This window comes from Venturia canescens, chromosome 2, assembly GCF_019457755.1.
Source record: "Venturia canescens isolate UGA chromosome 2, ASM1945775v1, whole genome shotgun sequence".
NCBI lineage: Eukaryota > Metazoa > Arthropoda > Insecta > Hymenoptera > Ichneumonidae > Venturia > Venturia canescens.
In genome coordinates, this window is record NC_057422.1 from 19,493,312 (window position 1) to 19,509,808 (window position 16,497).

The following is a 16,497-nucleotide window of genomic DNA, read 5'->3' on the forward strand; positions in this document are numbered from 1 at the left end:
GGCACACTGGAATAAGCATTTTTCTCCTCTCCCACCCTGTCTGCTGCCGGCTGAGCCTCTAGCGGCGGCGTTAGGCAACACTTTAGCTCAGCAGCCTGCGATTCCTTGCCATCTTTCGTTCGACCGAGAAGCTTCATGCACGCGCATGTCAAACACAGAGCGAATCATACCGGTATTTTCATTATCCTCGCGGTAAAGAAGAGTCTGTAGTGTATAGTATGTCTAACATTCTCGTATAATGTCAATCGTTTCTTAGATCAAACCATTGTTGAGTTTTTATTTTATTCATCAGCACTGTACAGATTGTTATTGTCTAGTTTTGTTTCACTCCCGAAAAATGTCTCCGGCGAGACACGCGCTTCGGGAATCCAGTGCGGAATCCGGTAAGAATAAATATCTGTCCCAACATGCGTTTTTTAGGTTAAGCTTTTAGTTTTATGGACAATAACAGCAAATTTACTGTATAATAAAAGATGGAGAAGAAAATTGAAAAAGCACAATTTGTTGACTTTGAAATAAAATCAATAAATGAAGAAATTATTTTAAATCATTAACGCAGAGTAAAACAAAGTTTTGAAAACACTGCTGCTGTCTGAGAATAGAGAAATAACCCACTATTTCCCAGGTTCGGACTCTGAGAGTGGTTCAGCATCTTCAACTTCGAGCCGTAGTGCAAGTCCTGTGTCTCGAGCCCCCGTGCCAACTCCAGGTGGTGCGAGGAGCGAGCGATCGGACGGCGAACATGGTCCTCAGTCGCCAATGTCTGTTGCAAGCGCAGCACGATCGAGAAGTAGATCTCCCAGTCCAGCCACCAAATCTGTGACTAGTCCAAGATCACACAGATCTCCGAGTCAATCTCCAGCAAGGTCAGACTCTCGTCACTCCAGCATTGGTTCGGAGAGAACAAACAAAACAGGATCTCGCAGATCCCGATCAGGGAGTGGTTCACCACGTTCCGCAAGTCCAGGCTCTCAGAAATCTGCAAGATCGCGTTCGGGCTCTCCAAAGTCCATGAGGTCGCATTCAGGCTCCCCGAAATCAGCGAGGTCACGTTCGGGTTCTCCAAAATCAGCGAGGTCACATTCAGGCTCCCCAAAGTCCGGAAGATCACGCTCAGCTTCTCCGAAATCGGCGAGGTCACGTTCAGGCTCTCCAAAATCAGCGAGATCACGTTCGGGTTCTCCAAAATCTGGAAGATCACGTTCAGGTACTCCAAAATCTGGCAGGTCACGTTCAGGCTCTCTGAAGTCTGGCAGATCACGTTCAGGCTCTCCAAAGTCGGGGAGATCGCGTTCAGGGTCCCCAAAGTCTGGAAGGTCGCGTTCAGGATCTCCGCATGGAAGTGCCCGATCTGACAGCTCAAAATCTAGACCGACAAGTCGTGGCTCAAAGTCAAGATCACCCGGACAAAAGTCAAAGACTCCTGGGTCACCGAGATCAAACATTTCCGTCTACGGTGAATCGCCGAGGAGTCGACGATCTCCGGGAAGTCTGGGGTCACCTCAGAGCCATAAATCAGCATCGCCGAAGAGCAGACGTTCACAAACACCTGGATCAACAAAAAGCGTACGATCTCGCAGCGGTTCGGCGGGCAGTCGTGGGTCCATGGCGAGTGAATCGGCCCGTAGCAATCGATCGAAGTCGAGAACACCCGCCAGCTCAAAAGCTGAGGTTGCCGGGAGTCCGAGTTCACAAACTCCGGGAAGCTCAAAGATCAGCGAAAAAAGTCGAAGATCAAGAACACCTGGAAGTCCGAGGAGTCAGGCAAGTCCGAAAACTGACGGTAGCCCAAGGTCAAGAAAGTCACAGAGTCCGAAAGACGACGGAAGTGAAGACGAGGCCAAAAAGTCGGATGCGGACAGTGACGTCGAAGGTGTCAAACGCAAACGTGACACTTCCGGATTCGCCTCAGAAACCGAGAAAATAACGAAAAAATTGAGACCTCTCATCGACTCAGACTCTGAAGAAGAAATGCCAATTAAAGAAAAAACTGACGAGCCCACCGCCGATGCTCTCTTCGGTGATGCCAGTGACATAAGCACTGACGATGAAAAAGATAAGGAAGCCGAAACAGAGAGCAAAAGAAAAAGTCGAAGCCGCAGCAGAAGTCGGAGCAGAAGTCGCAGTCGCAGTAGAAGTCGATCAAGAAGTCGTGAGAGGTCTGACAGCGGTGGTGAAGGACCTAGCCATCGGGCCGTCATCAATGACGTAAGTTGTGTTCAAAAACACAGCCATATTGGAACGAAAAATTGTTCAGCTTGCGATAATTTATAAAGGCTTTATGCATGGGATTGAATTTCAATTTTTATTTTTTTTAGTTTTATTCATTTCTCGGCTAAATAAATAATAAAAATGAAAATATATTTTATGTATAAATCAGGATGACGAGCGTGAGAAAGAGGACGAACCGGAGCCACCGCCAGAGACGCGGATCGACGTTGAGATACCAAAAATTACGACGGATCTTGGTCGTGAGATACATTTTGTGAAATTGCCAAATTTCCTATCAGTCGAAACACGTCCATTCGATCACGAAACCTACGAGGACGAGATAGACGAAGAGGAAACTTTGGACGAAGAAGGTCGAGCGAGATTGAAGCTGAAGGTCGAGAATACGATAAGATGGAAAGACGCGTTTGGAGACAATGGAAAAATGCAGAAAGAGAGCAACGCGAGATTCGTTCGTTGGTCGGACGGAAGTATGTCGCTTCACTTGGGCTCGGAAATTTTTGACGTTTACAAGCAGCCTCTTCAGGGCGACCACAATCACCTTTACATTCGTCAGGGAACGGGTCTTCAAGGACAGGCTGTTTTCCGTACAAAATTAACCTTCAGACCTCACTCGACCGAATCCTTTACACATAGAAAAATGACAATGTCGTTGGCCGACCGATCGCAAAAAACGTCGGGCATCAAAGTTTTGTCACAGGTCGGCATGAATCCCGATCAGAACAGATACGAAATGATGAAGGTACGAGCAACAATGAACGGTGAAAAATCGATCGAAATCCAATTTAAATTCAAAACAAATTTTGCTCAAAATTTTGGGGATTTACGAATTTTCTATTTTTACAGAAAGAAGAAGAGAAATTACGAATCGCAATGCGAGTGCAGAGCAAACCGAAAAAAACGAGCGGTGGTACCAGAGCTTCGGGACGAGCATCCGGAAATTATGGCGCCGATGCTTATCACGACGACGGTTCGGATGACGAAGGTGCTATTTCTTTAGCCGCGATAAAGAACAAATACAAAAAAGGTGGTGCCACGGCCAAAGGTATGCAAATGATATGTTTTTCAGGTAAAATCGAAAAATTGTGTTTTCTCCTTACCCAAAAAAGATGAGTACATTCACTTCTCTCATCTTTCTGTTACGATGTAAAATCAAAAACATCAATTAATATTTAAACAATGAAAAAGGATTGTTAATGAGAAAAGTTTTATCATTCGATAGTGAATGGCAAAGGAAAATTGTTTCACATATTTCGCTTGTTGAAAAAACGATTACTAATTCATTTTTCAACACTTCGCCAAATTATTTTAGTGGACGAAAAATAAAAATAAAACTTTTTTGAAAAACACGTACTGAATAATATCACGACTTGAACGAAGAATTGATCATACATTTCATTGCAGCTGCTTCAAATATATATTCGTCGGACGAGGAAGGTTCAGATTTCGAAAATGCAAGATCAAAGAAGCACACGAAAGGCAAAGTTTTAAAAGAATCGGACGAGGATTCGAACAGCGGATCAGAAAGTGCCTCTGGAAGTGGAGGAGAAGCTGACGAGGCTGCAGATGCTGGAAGCGATTAGAAATTCAACAAACTATTGATTTTACAAAGTGAACTGCAGATTGGTCATAAATCCTTGGAAAATATGTGTAAAGAGTATGAAAAGAAAACAAATATTTAAAAAACGTTTTTTCTTCGACGTGGATGACACTACCATGAACTCTGTCGAAGAGAACCGTTTTCAAATATGAGGATTGTATTAATGTAACGGGAATCACGAAAAGCCAAAGGCATTTCCGCATAAATAAAATTTTTGAAATAAGAAGCGCGGTCTTCGTAATTTTTTTCTTCCAATTCAGTAGCCTGTTAAAAAGAATTTCTCACGTCGCACACACAAACAACTAACGAAATCAATAGGGTATATCATTTTTCTTTTATTATTCTCAATCGGAAACGTTACAGTCATCAATTGCCTGTTAAACCTTATGAAATTAGGGATAGAAATACTCGTAGTTTTCTCATTCGTCTGTCATTTCTCCTTCTTTCCGCCTTGTCGGTTGGCCTTATTCGAACCACGGAAGCAAACTTTTTTATCTTTACAAATAGACTATCTTTAAAAAATATTCTACACAATCCGTCCATGTTTTCTTCATTTAGCATCGTATTCGTCGCATAAATATTTGTCGTTCGATAATAATGTTGATCGTTCGTCCGCATTCGCGGGCCAAGATTTGGCAGAGGATCCTTCAGTGATCACAATCATTGTTACAAACACATTCGCAAAACGACTATCGCTCTCATTCTCGTAGATCATTGAACCTCATTTTTGCACGTTCATATTGCACTTTTCATAACACACCACGCTCTTTCTCGAACAACTCGCATAGATTTGCAATTCCTTTTTTTCAATGGCTAAACAGAGTGTTTCTTCGCTCGTGAAGAAACGAACGTCTGACAATCGATAATGCATTCGCGTGGACTGTTCTCTATACTGTTTTTTAGTCCTTTCAACATACCACTCTGTCCACGATTTATTGAATGAAAAAAGAAACATTCTTTAGTGATGACGCGTTCGTATGCTTTTTTCAATATTTTGGTTCATGCGAAAAAATGACGACTTAAAAACCCTCGGGAAGTAAAATAAGTGCGATGGATAATTTATCGAGTACGTAATCGTTTTGGTCACTCATTTGAAACGTAATTTATGCATAAACTCTCTATAATGATTATGTAGAGTAGAAATGGTCGCATAATGCAAGTCTAGATTCGTGTGACGGACCACGAATCTTATTGCTAAAATCTATCGTTAACGAAATACAATATCTTTGTATATTTATAATGCGTATATAATGTATGTATATATTTGTAAGTAATTGTGTATAGAAACCCCTGTACGCGTATAATTCTCTCGTGGAACTTAAGTAATAATCGCATTAAGTTAGCCTAAGGGTTCGTTGACAGGGAGAGCGTAGAGAGAAATGGAGCGAGATTAATTCAGGCTGAATAAATAATATTTTACGCGCCAGGTGAAGAGAACAGAGATGGGATCGCGAAAAGGGCAAAATCTCACTTCCATAAATAATAAATAAATACAGATCGCAGTGCATCAACGGCAATTATTCGTAATTGCAGTACTTCTGACATCATCATTATTTTTCACGTTTTCGTGGTATCGATTTTCAAAATTTGAGCATGTTGCGTTATCAATTTTGAGTTTTGTTTTTACCGCACTGTTTATAAGGAAGAGGAAAAGAGAGATACATGCTTGATTCGTGACGATGTAGAAAAAAAGACGTTGCACCGTTAAGAAGGCAGTGCTCGAAAATTTTCGTAATAGTTGTAATATTAATACAATATACCTTATAATAACAATATTATTGATAAAACAAAAAGATCAATCGCTCGACGCCCATTGAAACATTACAATCAATTTTTTCGGTGTATAAACCCCACTTTGCTCCGATTTCTCATGACCGTCAATCGTCACTCTAGAGATTCGTGTGTCACAGTTCGTAGACTATGAAAATCGGAGTGTATTTGAAAAATAAAAAAGCTGCTAAATCTTCGTGAGGCGGAGGATAAGAAAATTAATTTTATATTAATAACAATAATAATAATAATAATAATAATAATGGAGGAACGGCGGTTAACGCAAATTCTATCACAATTCTGCGGTTGATACGATAACTTGGAAAAACGTTGATAATCGGGCCATGCGAGAGAAAAGAATTCTGGAACTGAATCAAACGTGACTGAGATTGTCATTGTCGTCGGGCATTTCAGTATTTTTCAGAATTTTTTTTTTTTTTTGTTGTTCTACGCAGTTAGGCACGTTTTTTCTTCATTTCACAATGGTAGAAAATTTCGAACGCGGAGATAAATATTTTTTGTTTTGACTCGATCGCTTTCGGCTGTGTTGCATATCGCTCTTTATGAATTTAGCTGGCAAACAATGCTACGTTCTTCGAAGTTGTTCTGCCTTTTTTAAATACTCGGAAACTGAAATTTCCTCTTTTTTTGTTTTTTCATTATTTGAAATGTCTACATTTATTTTAATAAATGATCACGATCTCTTTCCACCAGTTTTGCAGTGAAGTGAGCAGACATTTTATTGCTTCTTTTCATAACGTCGCGTTGAAATGGACTCGAAATTTTGAATAAATTCCTCGTTGACTGGCTCCACTTTGATGTTGCCCGAATATTCCGGAAAAAATGAAATTCGCTATGGCAGTGGTCAGACAAAGTTGCCCGTTTATTTACAAATTGCTTGGCTTTTGATTCTCGTCTCGTAAGCTTCGAAAGGGCCGACAATTAATTGTCTTCGTAGCTGGCTCTCGCGTCGATCTCGTCCACGTTTTTTCCTCGTTTTTTTCTTCGATATCCACCGCGAGGCTCGTCATAGGTCAGTCTCGAGCACCCTCGGGGCAACGATTTCTCAGCAAGCCTACAAACGACAAAGAAAAACAACGGATTAGCATTTATCATATGCGTATAAGGGACGATATTGAGATGTTGAAAAAGCCCTCGGAGATTATCGTGAATTATAAAGGTCGAGATAGCACTGGACGAATATGTAAATATACAATAATTGTTGAAAATAAATTCGAGCCAATTGTCAGAGTCGAAACGTTTGGTGGAACGAAAAATCAACGAGTAATTAATAAAAAAAAAATGCTAAACGTTTGAAACAACGATGCTGAAGTTGGCAACGTTGGAGTCCAACGAAAATAACGTTAGTACTCGACCAATTTTTCGTTCCACGAAGCATCGGTATAGATTGGAAAACTACTGGAATTAACGACGCTGAAGTTTGCAACGTTGGAGTTCAACGAAATGAACATTATTCACCCATTATTTTGTTATTTCACGAATTATTGATGTGGCTCGAAATATGACGAATTGGAAATTCGGCAGGGAACAAAATTGGAGGTTTACTGGAATTATTTGAGAGTTTTTTTAGGCCATTTCGTTGGACTCCAACGTTGGAAACTTCAGCGCCATCTGGAATTATTGGAGAGCTTTTTGAGATGATTTCGTTGCACCGGAACGTTGAAAACTTCAGCGTTATCTCAAACAAAAAGTTTCCCACCAGAGAAAAGAAAAAAGTCTCGTGCGTCAGAGACGCTGACGCATCAATGGTAGCCTCTAACCGATCGCTTGATTATCCCCAAGATTAAATCGTTTTGCACGATGCTTTGTTGATTTATTTAACGGAGAGGCTCATGAGACTGTGGGGATATATTTATGCGGAGCGTTGTTCGGCACAATCCGTACGTCCATGGCACGATCGACAACGGTACAAATATCTCTTTCTCCGTTTTGCTCTCGAGGGAGGCGAGCGCGAAGGATAAGCGAAGAGCGGAAAACGGAGCATCGCGGGAGAGTAACAACGAGAGTAGGGATTTCGTCGGAGAAATACCGAAGGATTTTGCGATGCACTCTCCCCGCCCGTTCAACGAGAGACCGTGGAACGACCCTGCGGGATTTTTTTTATTCTCCCTTTTTATTTTTTCTTCTTCTCCTCTACTTCTTCCTTGCCTTCTTCATCGTCCGTGCTTTCGGAGCGTGGATATTCACCGACCTTCCACTCCCTTTAACTCCTCGTGCTGTTCAACCTTTTTTATCCCAGGTGTGCTTTTGGCCTCGCTCAACTGTATTACCAATAGTATATGCGCAACACTCGCCCCCATGGCTCTCCCTCTCCACTCGTTCTCTGTCTCTCCTGCTCTTCCCCTTGGTCCAGCAATGCTTACTGATTTTATCGAGGATGAACGCGAGTCCAGTCACGACCGAGCAGCCTCTCTCTCCCTCTCGCTCTCCATTTCTCGTCCCATGCTCCAAGAACTTTTTTATTTTCCACCGGAGACTCGCGACGGAAAAGATTCGTTCCACTTTTCAATTTATCTATACGTATGTGCATATAAAAGGTGCCCCGTCGCCGATTATAATCGCTACGAGCTTGAGCCGAGCTACGAGTGTTCGAGTCGTTTGTACCGTTCCTTGACAGAGCTCGCTCCCAATGAGTTACTCGATAAACCGAAGTGCCCCCGAGACAGCCGCTTTCCTACGCACACCCTCCGAGCCGGAGAGAAAAACGGTTGGACAATATTTTCTTCAAAATTTCATCCTCTACTCGATTCTAGAGAAATCCGGGACGAATTTTCGGACACCCTGTACGTCCGGAACCGCATGCGTGCTCGTACGCTCGCGATTGGCTCGTGATCTGAGGAAAAATGGCTGAAGACTTTTCTCTTAAAAGTTTCATTGCCCATTTGAAGTTGCAAAGATCCGAAGCGACTTTGTGGTTATTCTGTACACTCAAAGTTCGGGACGCAGGGAGTGGATTGAGAGAGATCGCTGAAATGTTCGAGTATACGCTAACTACCGGGGCTCTCGAGGCTCCGACATGCGGACGAGTGATTCGAGAGGCTCGAAACGTTGTCTTTCTCCGCAAAGAGGATGCTGGCTGGCACGAGAGAAATAAGAAAGATACTGGGGAAGGAAAAAGAAGGGGACGAATACGAGAGAGATAGAGGAGAAAAATAAGCATAAAAAAGGAAGATATTCGAGTCATCGAACAGCCGGCGGGCAATAATAGAACCCCAGCAGCGAGCCAGAAGCGAAAATACAGACGATGCGGAAGCGCAGCGATCGAGCTTCAACAAGGGACTCGCTTGTGATACGATGCTGCTCCCTCGCCAAAAAGTAAATAAACTCGTATTCGTACGACATGCTAATACGAGACGAGAGCGAGTGTGTACGACTTCGAAACTCTCGAAAATCCTCATGAGTTTTTTCGGGACACTTCGCACAGCTGATCGATGGGCCAGGATATAATTTCCATAATTTACCATAAAAACCATAAATTATGAGGTTTTGAAGTTGTCGAAAAAATGCGTATTCGAATATGTTTGGAAGTTTTTTTGGAAATTATGCAGCTTGGTTACTTTTCCGAAAATCGATGCAAGAATTTTCGTTTTTATCGTAAATGGCTTCGATCAATCACCGTTAATGAAATTTCGTCGGGGGAGGCCGAAATTTTTCATAAAAACCGTAAATAATGGGGTTTACAATTTTAGAGAATTTCCCACGTGCAGAATAATGAGCAATTTATTCGTTGAATTTTTGCAATCGAACAAATATCAGCACACGAATTATGAGATTTCGGCATATCGTTGTTTATACAGATTCGCAGTGTCGAACACACTGGTACAAGCCGAAGGGACGAAGAGTGGCCAGAAAAGAGATAAATAAAAGTGAAAAAGGGAGTACAAGAGCGCATGCAGCACACTCGGACAACCAAAAAACTGGTTTTGCGTTTGCACACACCCGAAGAGCGCGTTTCTCGTTCTTCCTTTTTTCTCTCATTTTCCCGTGTACACATCCATCCTCCGCACTTAAACTCTCTTTCGCAGACTCTTTGTTTCGTGTCGAACGACACACCGTTTCGTAGCCCGCGATCTCTCCCGGTCCATACAGGGTGCGTCGGGAGGATCAAACCTAGCAGCTACATCAGGCAGAGACAGATTGTGCCAACCTGATAAGAGGGATGCTGGAGTTATTCGTCGTCGAATGAGGCGTCGCAGAAATATCCATTTTCAGATGACTGCGAGTGCACCCGAGAGTTTCCAATCGTGGGGAAATCTCTTCGTTGGGTTACGGAGTCGCCTGATTTTAAAAAGGGCATCGTTTCGCAGAATATCGTTGAAAAAAAGTGCAAAAGCAAAGGAGCGAGTTGAAAATCTCGGGATAATTAGCGGGACGTAAGGCCTGCTCGTTGTGCTAACCGGGTCTCTCGTCACAAACGGTTCTAAATAATGCGATCCATGACGTGAGAACTCGGCTTTTCCCGAGTACAACGGGCTCTGGAACGAGAGGAAAAATAAAGCGAAGGAACGGGAGCGAAGACACGGGTGCGCTGGCTTCATGAATTGCCGATTAATCAAAAGAGGTCGTGCCCGTGGTTCGAGGAATGATGAATTATTTCGCGAGGCCAAAACGACGAAGGATCGCGACGAGCACCAGAACAGCAAAAGAAAAAAGATTTTTCAGATTATTTCAAACGTCGGAAATATTTGTCAAAGCAGCAACGAGCCGGGTGCCAATTTCCACGGTTTTTTTTCCACTGAAGTAAAAGACAATGGCAACGTGCAAGTTTCGCATGACCTCGATGAACGCCTGAACGAATTGACCTTCGTATGTGGATGGTCATAAGCATCGCCTTGCCAATGAGAATACGAGAGAGAAACGCGAGGGTCGGCGTGTCACGGGTCAATCGAAACGACGCCGGGGCTCGAACGAACCACGTTGAAAATAAGCAAAAGACAGAATAACCAAGAAACAAGCAAGAGAGAGAGGAGAAGTCAGCCTTCTTTTTTTGTGGTGTCGATGTGCATTTGGAATGCGCTCCACTTTGCCGGTCGCTTATCATTAATGGCTATCTTTCTCGCCTCGATTCCTCGGCGTCTCGCCTTTTCATACGTCTTTCTTCAGTTCGCGGTCTACATAAAAAGGCTGCTTAGAACGCGCGTTACACCCAGCGCGCTTCGCATGCTCGTGCCGCGCACATACGTGTATTCTCTTTATCTCCTTTCGTTGCTACAGTTAAAGCATGTCAGTTTTTTCACGAGAAGACTTTTTGCCCGGGGGATTCTACTGTCACAATATTTAAGGCGATAGCAATCGCTTAAGGAGCGTGAAAAATGGCTATTTTTCGGGAATTTTTTTAGAGGGGATAGAATAATCTGATCACTTTCAAATTCGGATACGAGCTTGTTATAACGGTTGAGTTTGAAAAACAAATTTTGTGTTTTGGATGACCGACAAAATGGCGGCGTTATTAAGGGCCTTCGGTCGCCTGGTTTCCGCGCGAGATCGAAAACTAATCCGCGGTCGTCACACGCTTTTTCTGTTGATCTGAAAATTATTTGACAAGTGCCATTCGTTTACTGACGCGTTAAGGGGAAGGATGTACCTAAAAAATGATGACAAAGTCGAAAATTCAATGTTTGGGAGGCTTTTTACTTAAAAGTTCGAATTTTCGATCATTTTTTCGACATATTTGACCCCAAAAAAGGGGCTTATTTGCCTGCTACCTTTTAAAATTTAGGTATATACTTCTGGTAATATTACTGAGAGTAACCTCCCTAAATTTCGTACAGATCGGTCGATAACTTTTCGAGCTACGACACGAGCAGTTACCCCGCGGTTACATTAAAAAAAATACAAATCTGTAATTATTTAGTAAAGTGAAAAAAATTCAAATAAAAAGCCGAAATATCGCGCTTGAAAACATTTTGAAAAAATCTCGTCCAAGTTACTTGCAGCATTCAAATTTATTATATCAATTCGAGGCCAAGTGTTTTCCAATAAATTGAAAAAGTTGCCACTTGAGTTGCGTGCTAAAATTTATGATATCGATCGGAGCACAAGTATTTTATGAGTAACTCCAAATTTCAACGTTATGAAATTGTTCTAAGAAGCTTTTAAATCCAAAAAATCGCATGAAAGCTAAAATCGATTCTTCTACCAGACTTTCAGGATCTTCTTCACAAAATTCGACGTCGATTGGATCGATAAAAATTATGTTTAAATATGTGCTAAAAGTACTTGTCCGCTACCCAAAATTTTGAGTTTTCCTTCGGTCAGTATATTTTCTTTGGGTACCATGCATTCGAAATGCGTAAAAAAAAATCGATTTTTTCAGAATTCTGAAGGGATCGCTCGCCTCAAATGCTTCGAGGTAGCCCATCGAACAGACATCGTTTATATACTGCGTCGGGGAACCCAAGGTCAATATCACGAGGACGAATTCAGGGGGACATTCAGAACTAAAAGTCTTCGAGCATATTTATTTCGTTCCGAATAATTCCGCGGCATCCTTCATTCCTCGTCGATTTTTTTCAATCGATTGAAAAATCGTCATTTTTTAGCTCGCCATTGCATTCGCGATATTGCCCTCGAGTTCTTGCACACCGGAGTGCGGGGTCCAAGTAACACATTGCATCGTGCACCTAGCGGGTTGTGTGAATTGCGCGTGTTACATCCGGGCACGTGGGAAGCTTTCGTGCCTGTCGTCTCCGTGGAACGATAAAAGAGGAGACCGCATAACGCAACACGCTCGTGTACCTGTTCAAGTGCCCATGATGCGTAACGCTATTTCGCGTTCTAAGAGACCGATTGAAGGTACGCGAACCGCCTCGAGTCCGGAACCACGTGACGAATTGTCGTTTCAAGTAAAAAATTTGCACCACTCACGTGGTTCGGCCGATTTTTATTCCAGTTATTTTATTCGGTCGATTATTGTTTCGTTACCGGAATCAAAATTTCTCCGATTTTGTTTCCATTCACACACGTATATTTGGAGAAGTAAAAAAGTTAATTCCGATTATGCTTGCGGTACTGATTGTGAATAAAAGTATCGAACGAAGGGTTTTCGTCGCTTGAAAAGTCTTGATTTTGGTAACTGTCGTGAGCGACATCAAACATTTTTATGAATCAAAATTATTGAGTGAGCCGTGGTTGCAGTTTTGGTGAAAGAATTTCACAAGATTTTGGGCGACCATTCTGACCGTTAAACCCAAAAACAGAACAGAACAGTTTATTTAAATTGCCAAAATAATCCAGTCCTCGTCAGGACCGATTTATCCGAAATCCACCATTTCCAAAACGGCACTATTTTCCATCGCGAAGTAGAAATTTCCCCAAATCTTTTCCCCTTCACTCACAACCGCAACAAACTAATTCAAAATTTGAGCAACACATCTAGAAATAAATAAACTTTCCCATCAAATTTTCAGTAAAATCGATCGACTCGTTTCCGTCGTCCATTTTCAAAATCACCATTTTCATAAAAAGATCGATCAGAGAATAAAAAATAAATAATACTGTTGGAAATCACCTAACTATTCCAACCGCTCTAAATAAACAATAATAAAAACCAAAAAAAAAATGAAAGAAAAAAAAAACTATAAAAAAATCGCTTACCACTCTAAATAATCTGACCCTTAAATGAGCAATGAAATAGTACCTTAACGCCGAATGATGCCTCGTATCCACCCTTGCCCTGCATTTGAGTCTGTATGACGGACAAGTGAGCGCTGGCCATATCAGCGAGATCGCCGCCCCCGATGTGGCCGGTGTGTTGAAAATTCGTGGGTGCGCCGATCATGCTACGATCTATCCTGAGCCTCTGTTGTTGCGGTCTTTGTCTCTTGTTCCGAGCTCCTGGGCCTTGTTGGGCCAGACAGCACGTGAACCACTGAACCCATACTTCACCGTTGCTCGTCATTGTGTATGTCTATGCACATATATATATGTGCAAAATATATATACAAGTATACTTTAGTTGATTTTTGCCTCGGGGATCGATTTTTTGGCACTCGAACCTCCGATCTCCGAGTGTACGAGGCTCCCGAGATCGTCGAGATCTGCAAGCACAAGAAACTCCTTAATTAGCACATTTTTTCTCCTTCCGGAGGTAGAAAAACAAACAAAATAATATTTTCACCGAGCGTCCCGGGAGAACGTGTGGAGAGCTCGAAAAATAAGAGAAAGGGGCGTGAGCAGATGGGGACGGAAAGAAAACAGAAGAACGCGAGAACGCTCAACGATGCGGGGAACAATGAGGCGAGAAAGCGCAGGGGCAATGCCATAAGGAGACAAGGAAACGAGGTCGTAATCGCTCGGATCACAACACCCGCTCGCACATTAATATCGTCGCGATTATTACTGTCGTACAATTATTATGCAGAGGACACGGAGTGTGTACGTAACGCGTGCGAGCCATTATGTTACTCAGTCACCAATGAAACACCCCGCAGTGGAGTTGCAATTTTCGTTCCGCGGAGGTAGAACGAAAAAAATATTTTCTCTCAATCCGCAAGGCGAAATTCACGCTCTTTTGTGTTCAGTCACTTGGATTGTGGCGGTAACGTAATCGAAGCAAACGCCACGGCGAACGCGAGCAGGGATTTTATTTCGAGGGGCAAATGTCTCGCAGAATGACTCGATCTGACAGTCCCGAAGTGATCGAGCGCAGGTAGAGAAATGCAGGTAACGTAATCGAGTTCAATAACACGATGGGAGGTGTGCAATCACTTTTTTCGCAGGGAAAGCATTTTCAGGGGAATCGTCTGGCAAAGTTGCTCAATCTCATAATCTCTATAAGTGGTCGACACCGTGCGGGAGGAGAAGAAAAACAATAATTGCCCACTTTCCAATTTACACGTTACGCGGGATAGACGTTACGTTCGAGGGATCGTTGGTTTGTTTGTTTTTTTTTTTTTTTCTTTTTCGAGGGACCCGCCAATGTCTCGAAACTGGTGTATCTGCGCGTGTGGGTATGTTTATAACGTAAATCTTTGTCCCGGTGGCCGTCTCCCGAGGTTCCTGACCCTCCCGGAGAGAGACGACGAGGGCAAAACGCAGCAGCACACACGCTCGCTTGTTCATTCGCTCAGGCGAACCAGCGCGGAAGTGTCTCCTCGCGTTCTCGTCCTGCTGCATGCTCCCAAACAACTAAACGGGCTCTCGTCGCATTTACCTTCACGAAATCGATGTACAGGGTGTCCCGGACGAAGGAGACTTCGCATCGAGAGTCGAATTTGCCGTGGAAGCTCGAGGGGAAAGGATTTCGGTTATTTTGAATTCTGGAAATTTTCGAGGTCACGTTTCGCCATGAAATGATGACCGTGTCACGTCCGGCGGTTAGTTCGATTTATTTCATTCAGTTTTATTATTTTTTGACGCGAGAATAATCGAACGTGTGCAAGTCGTACATAACCCTCCAAACTCTCCGTCTTTCGCCCGTTCAATAAATTCCAAATTGCATTTCTCGTTTTGTTGCTATCTTATTCATTTGAGCGATTCCATCGCCTCTTCCGGGGCCCGTACGGGACCATGGACATAAATTTCAGATTCAATAATTATAACAACGTTGAAGTTTGCAACGTTGGAGTCCAACGAAACGAAGGAAAAAAAACATTTGTAATTCACCAATTTATTTATTTCACGAAGTATCGGTGCAGCTTGAAAGACTACAAATTGCAAATTCGACAGGGAACGAAATTGAAGAATTACTAGAATTATTGGAGAGTTTTTTTTATCATTTCGTTGGACTCCAACGTTGCAAACTTCAGCGTCATTAATTATAGTCTTATATTTCTCAATAAGAATGTCACTTTTTTCAGTACAAATTTGCCGAGACTGATTGCTTCCCAGTTGGCAATCTAAAATTGTTTTCATATACTAAACATCCAAATTCTACATTCCAGTGTAGGTCGGTGGCAGCGAAAAGGGTAAATTAAGCCAATGCTTTCTCGTCCCTTTCTGGACGTAACAATAATTTTGTGGAGATTTCCCTTTGGTTAGTAATCGTTCAATAATAATTGACGTCAATACGAATGAAAATCAATTTTTCGGCTCGGAAACGATGACAGTTCAACGCCCTTTTAATGATGTCGCAACGGATTGAAAACCTCGCGAAATCTCATAATTACGACGCTGAAGTTTCCAACGTTGGAGTCCAACGAAATGAACGAAACAAACGTTTGTAATTCACCAATTTTTTATTTCACGAATCGTTGGTGCAGCTTGAAAAACTACGAATCGGAAATTTGGCAGGGAACAAAATAAGAGAATTACTGGAATTATTGGAGAGTTTTTTTCCATCATTTCGTTGGACTCCAACGTTGGAAACTTCAGCGTCATTAATAATTGGTATTCTTTGATCCACCTCGATTTGCCCGCTTCCGGAAAGGTCTCGTTAAAATTGGACAAAGTGCGAACGTGTACAGCTAATGTGTTTGTTCCTATTTATAATATACAGCGAGAGTCCCAGCCTCTGCTCTCGCCCTCTTTCTCCTTGATGAGCCGTTTAATCGTTTCCACTGTACGGTACAGACCTATTTCGCTCGTAATTAATTTTAATTGAGTATACGACGTGAATCACTGAACCGCAGCGGAGGCAGGACACAGTGCGAGCCTTCGTCGAAGCGGGACACTGAGATCCCCCCACCTCTGACAGACTCTTTCCATTAGGGCGAAATTTATTCCGTGCTACTGTGTACATGTGTTCGAAATAGTTGTCTCTTCACTTCGACCGTAACACTGGTGCGTGTGAGCCGTAATGAGCCTTCCAGCTGTTCGTCGATCGTCTCCTCGTTTTTCCCTCATAAATGAAGTCTCAATATCTGCTGCGATTTACTCGGTAGGATGACTTTATCGAGCATCTAAAATACATTCGAACGAGGTCGTTGACACATTGA

The 16,497-nt window shown here is 42.6% G+C and overlaps 2 protein-coding genes across 2 annotated transcripts; one reads left to right on the forward strand and one right to left on the reverse strand.

Annotated features, from left to right (window-relative positions):
* Positions 1 to 137: 137 nt before the first annotated feature.
* On the forward strand, positions 138 to 4,055 carry Atu (Another transcription unit). The gene is made up of 5 exons (XM_043413000.1): positions 138 to 383; positions 626 to 2,208; positions 2,381 to 2,971; positions 3,076 to 3,274; positions 3,634 to 4,055. The coding sequence occupies exons 1-5, from the start codon at positions 338 to 340 to the stop codon at positions 3,810 to 3,812; spliced, it is 2,598 nt and encodes an 865-aa protein (XP_043268935.1). The 5' UTR covers positions 138 to 337; the 3' UTR covers positions 3,813 to 4,055.
* An 89-nt stretch (positions 4,056 to 4,144) lies between these two features.
* Spec2 (CDC42 small effector protein Spec2) lies at positions 4,145 to 13,659 on the reverse strand. The gene is made up of 2 exons (XM_043411886.1): positions 13,260 to 13,659; positions 4,145 to 6,674 (listed from the first exon to the last, which is right to left on the reverse strand). The coding sequence occupies exons 1-2, from the start codon at positions 13,518 to 13,520 to the stop codon at positions 6,666 to 6,668; spliced, it is 270 nt and encodes an 89-aa protein (XP_043267821.1). The 5' UTR covers positions 13,521 to 13,659; the 3' UTR covers positions 4,145 to 6,665.
* Positions 13,660 to 16,497: the final 2,838 nt, after the last annotated feature.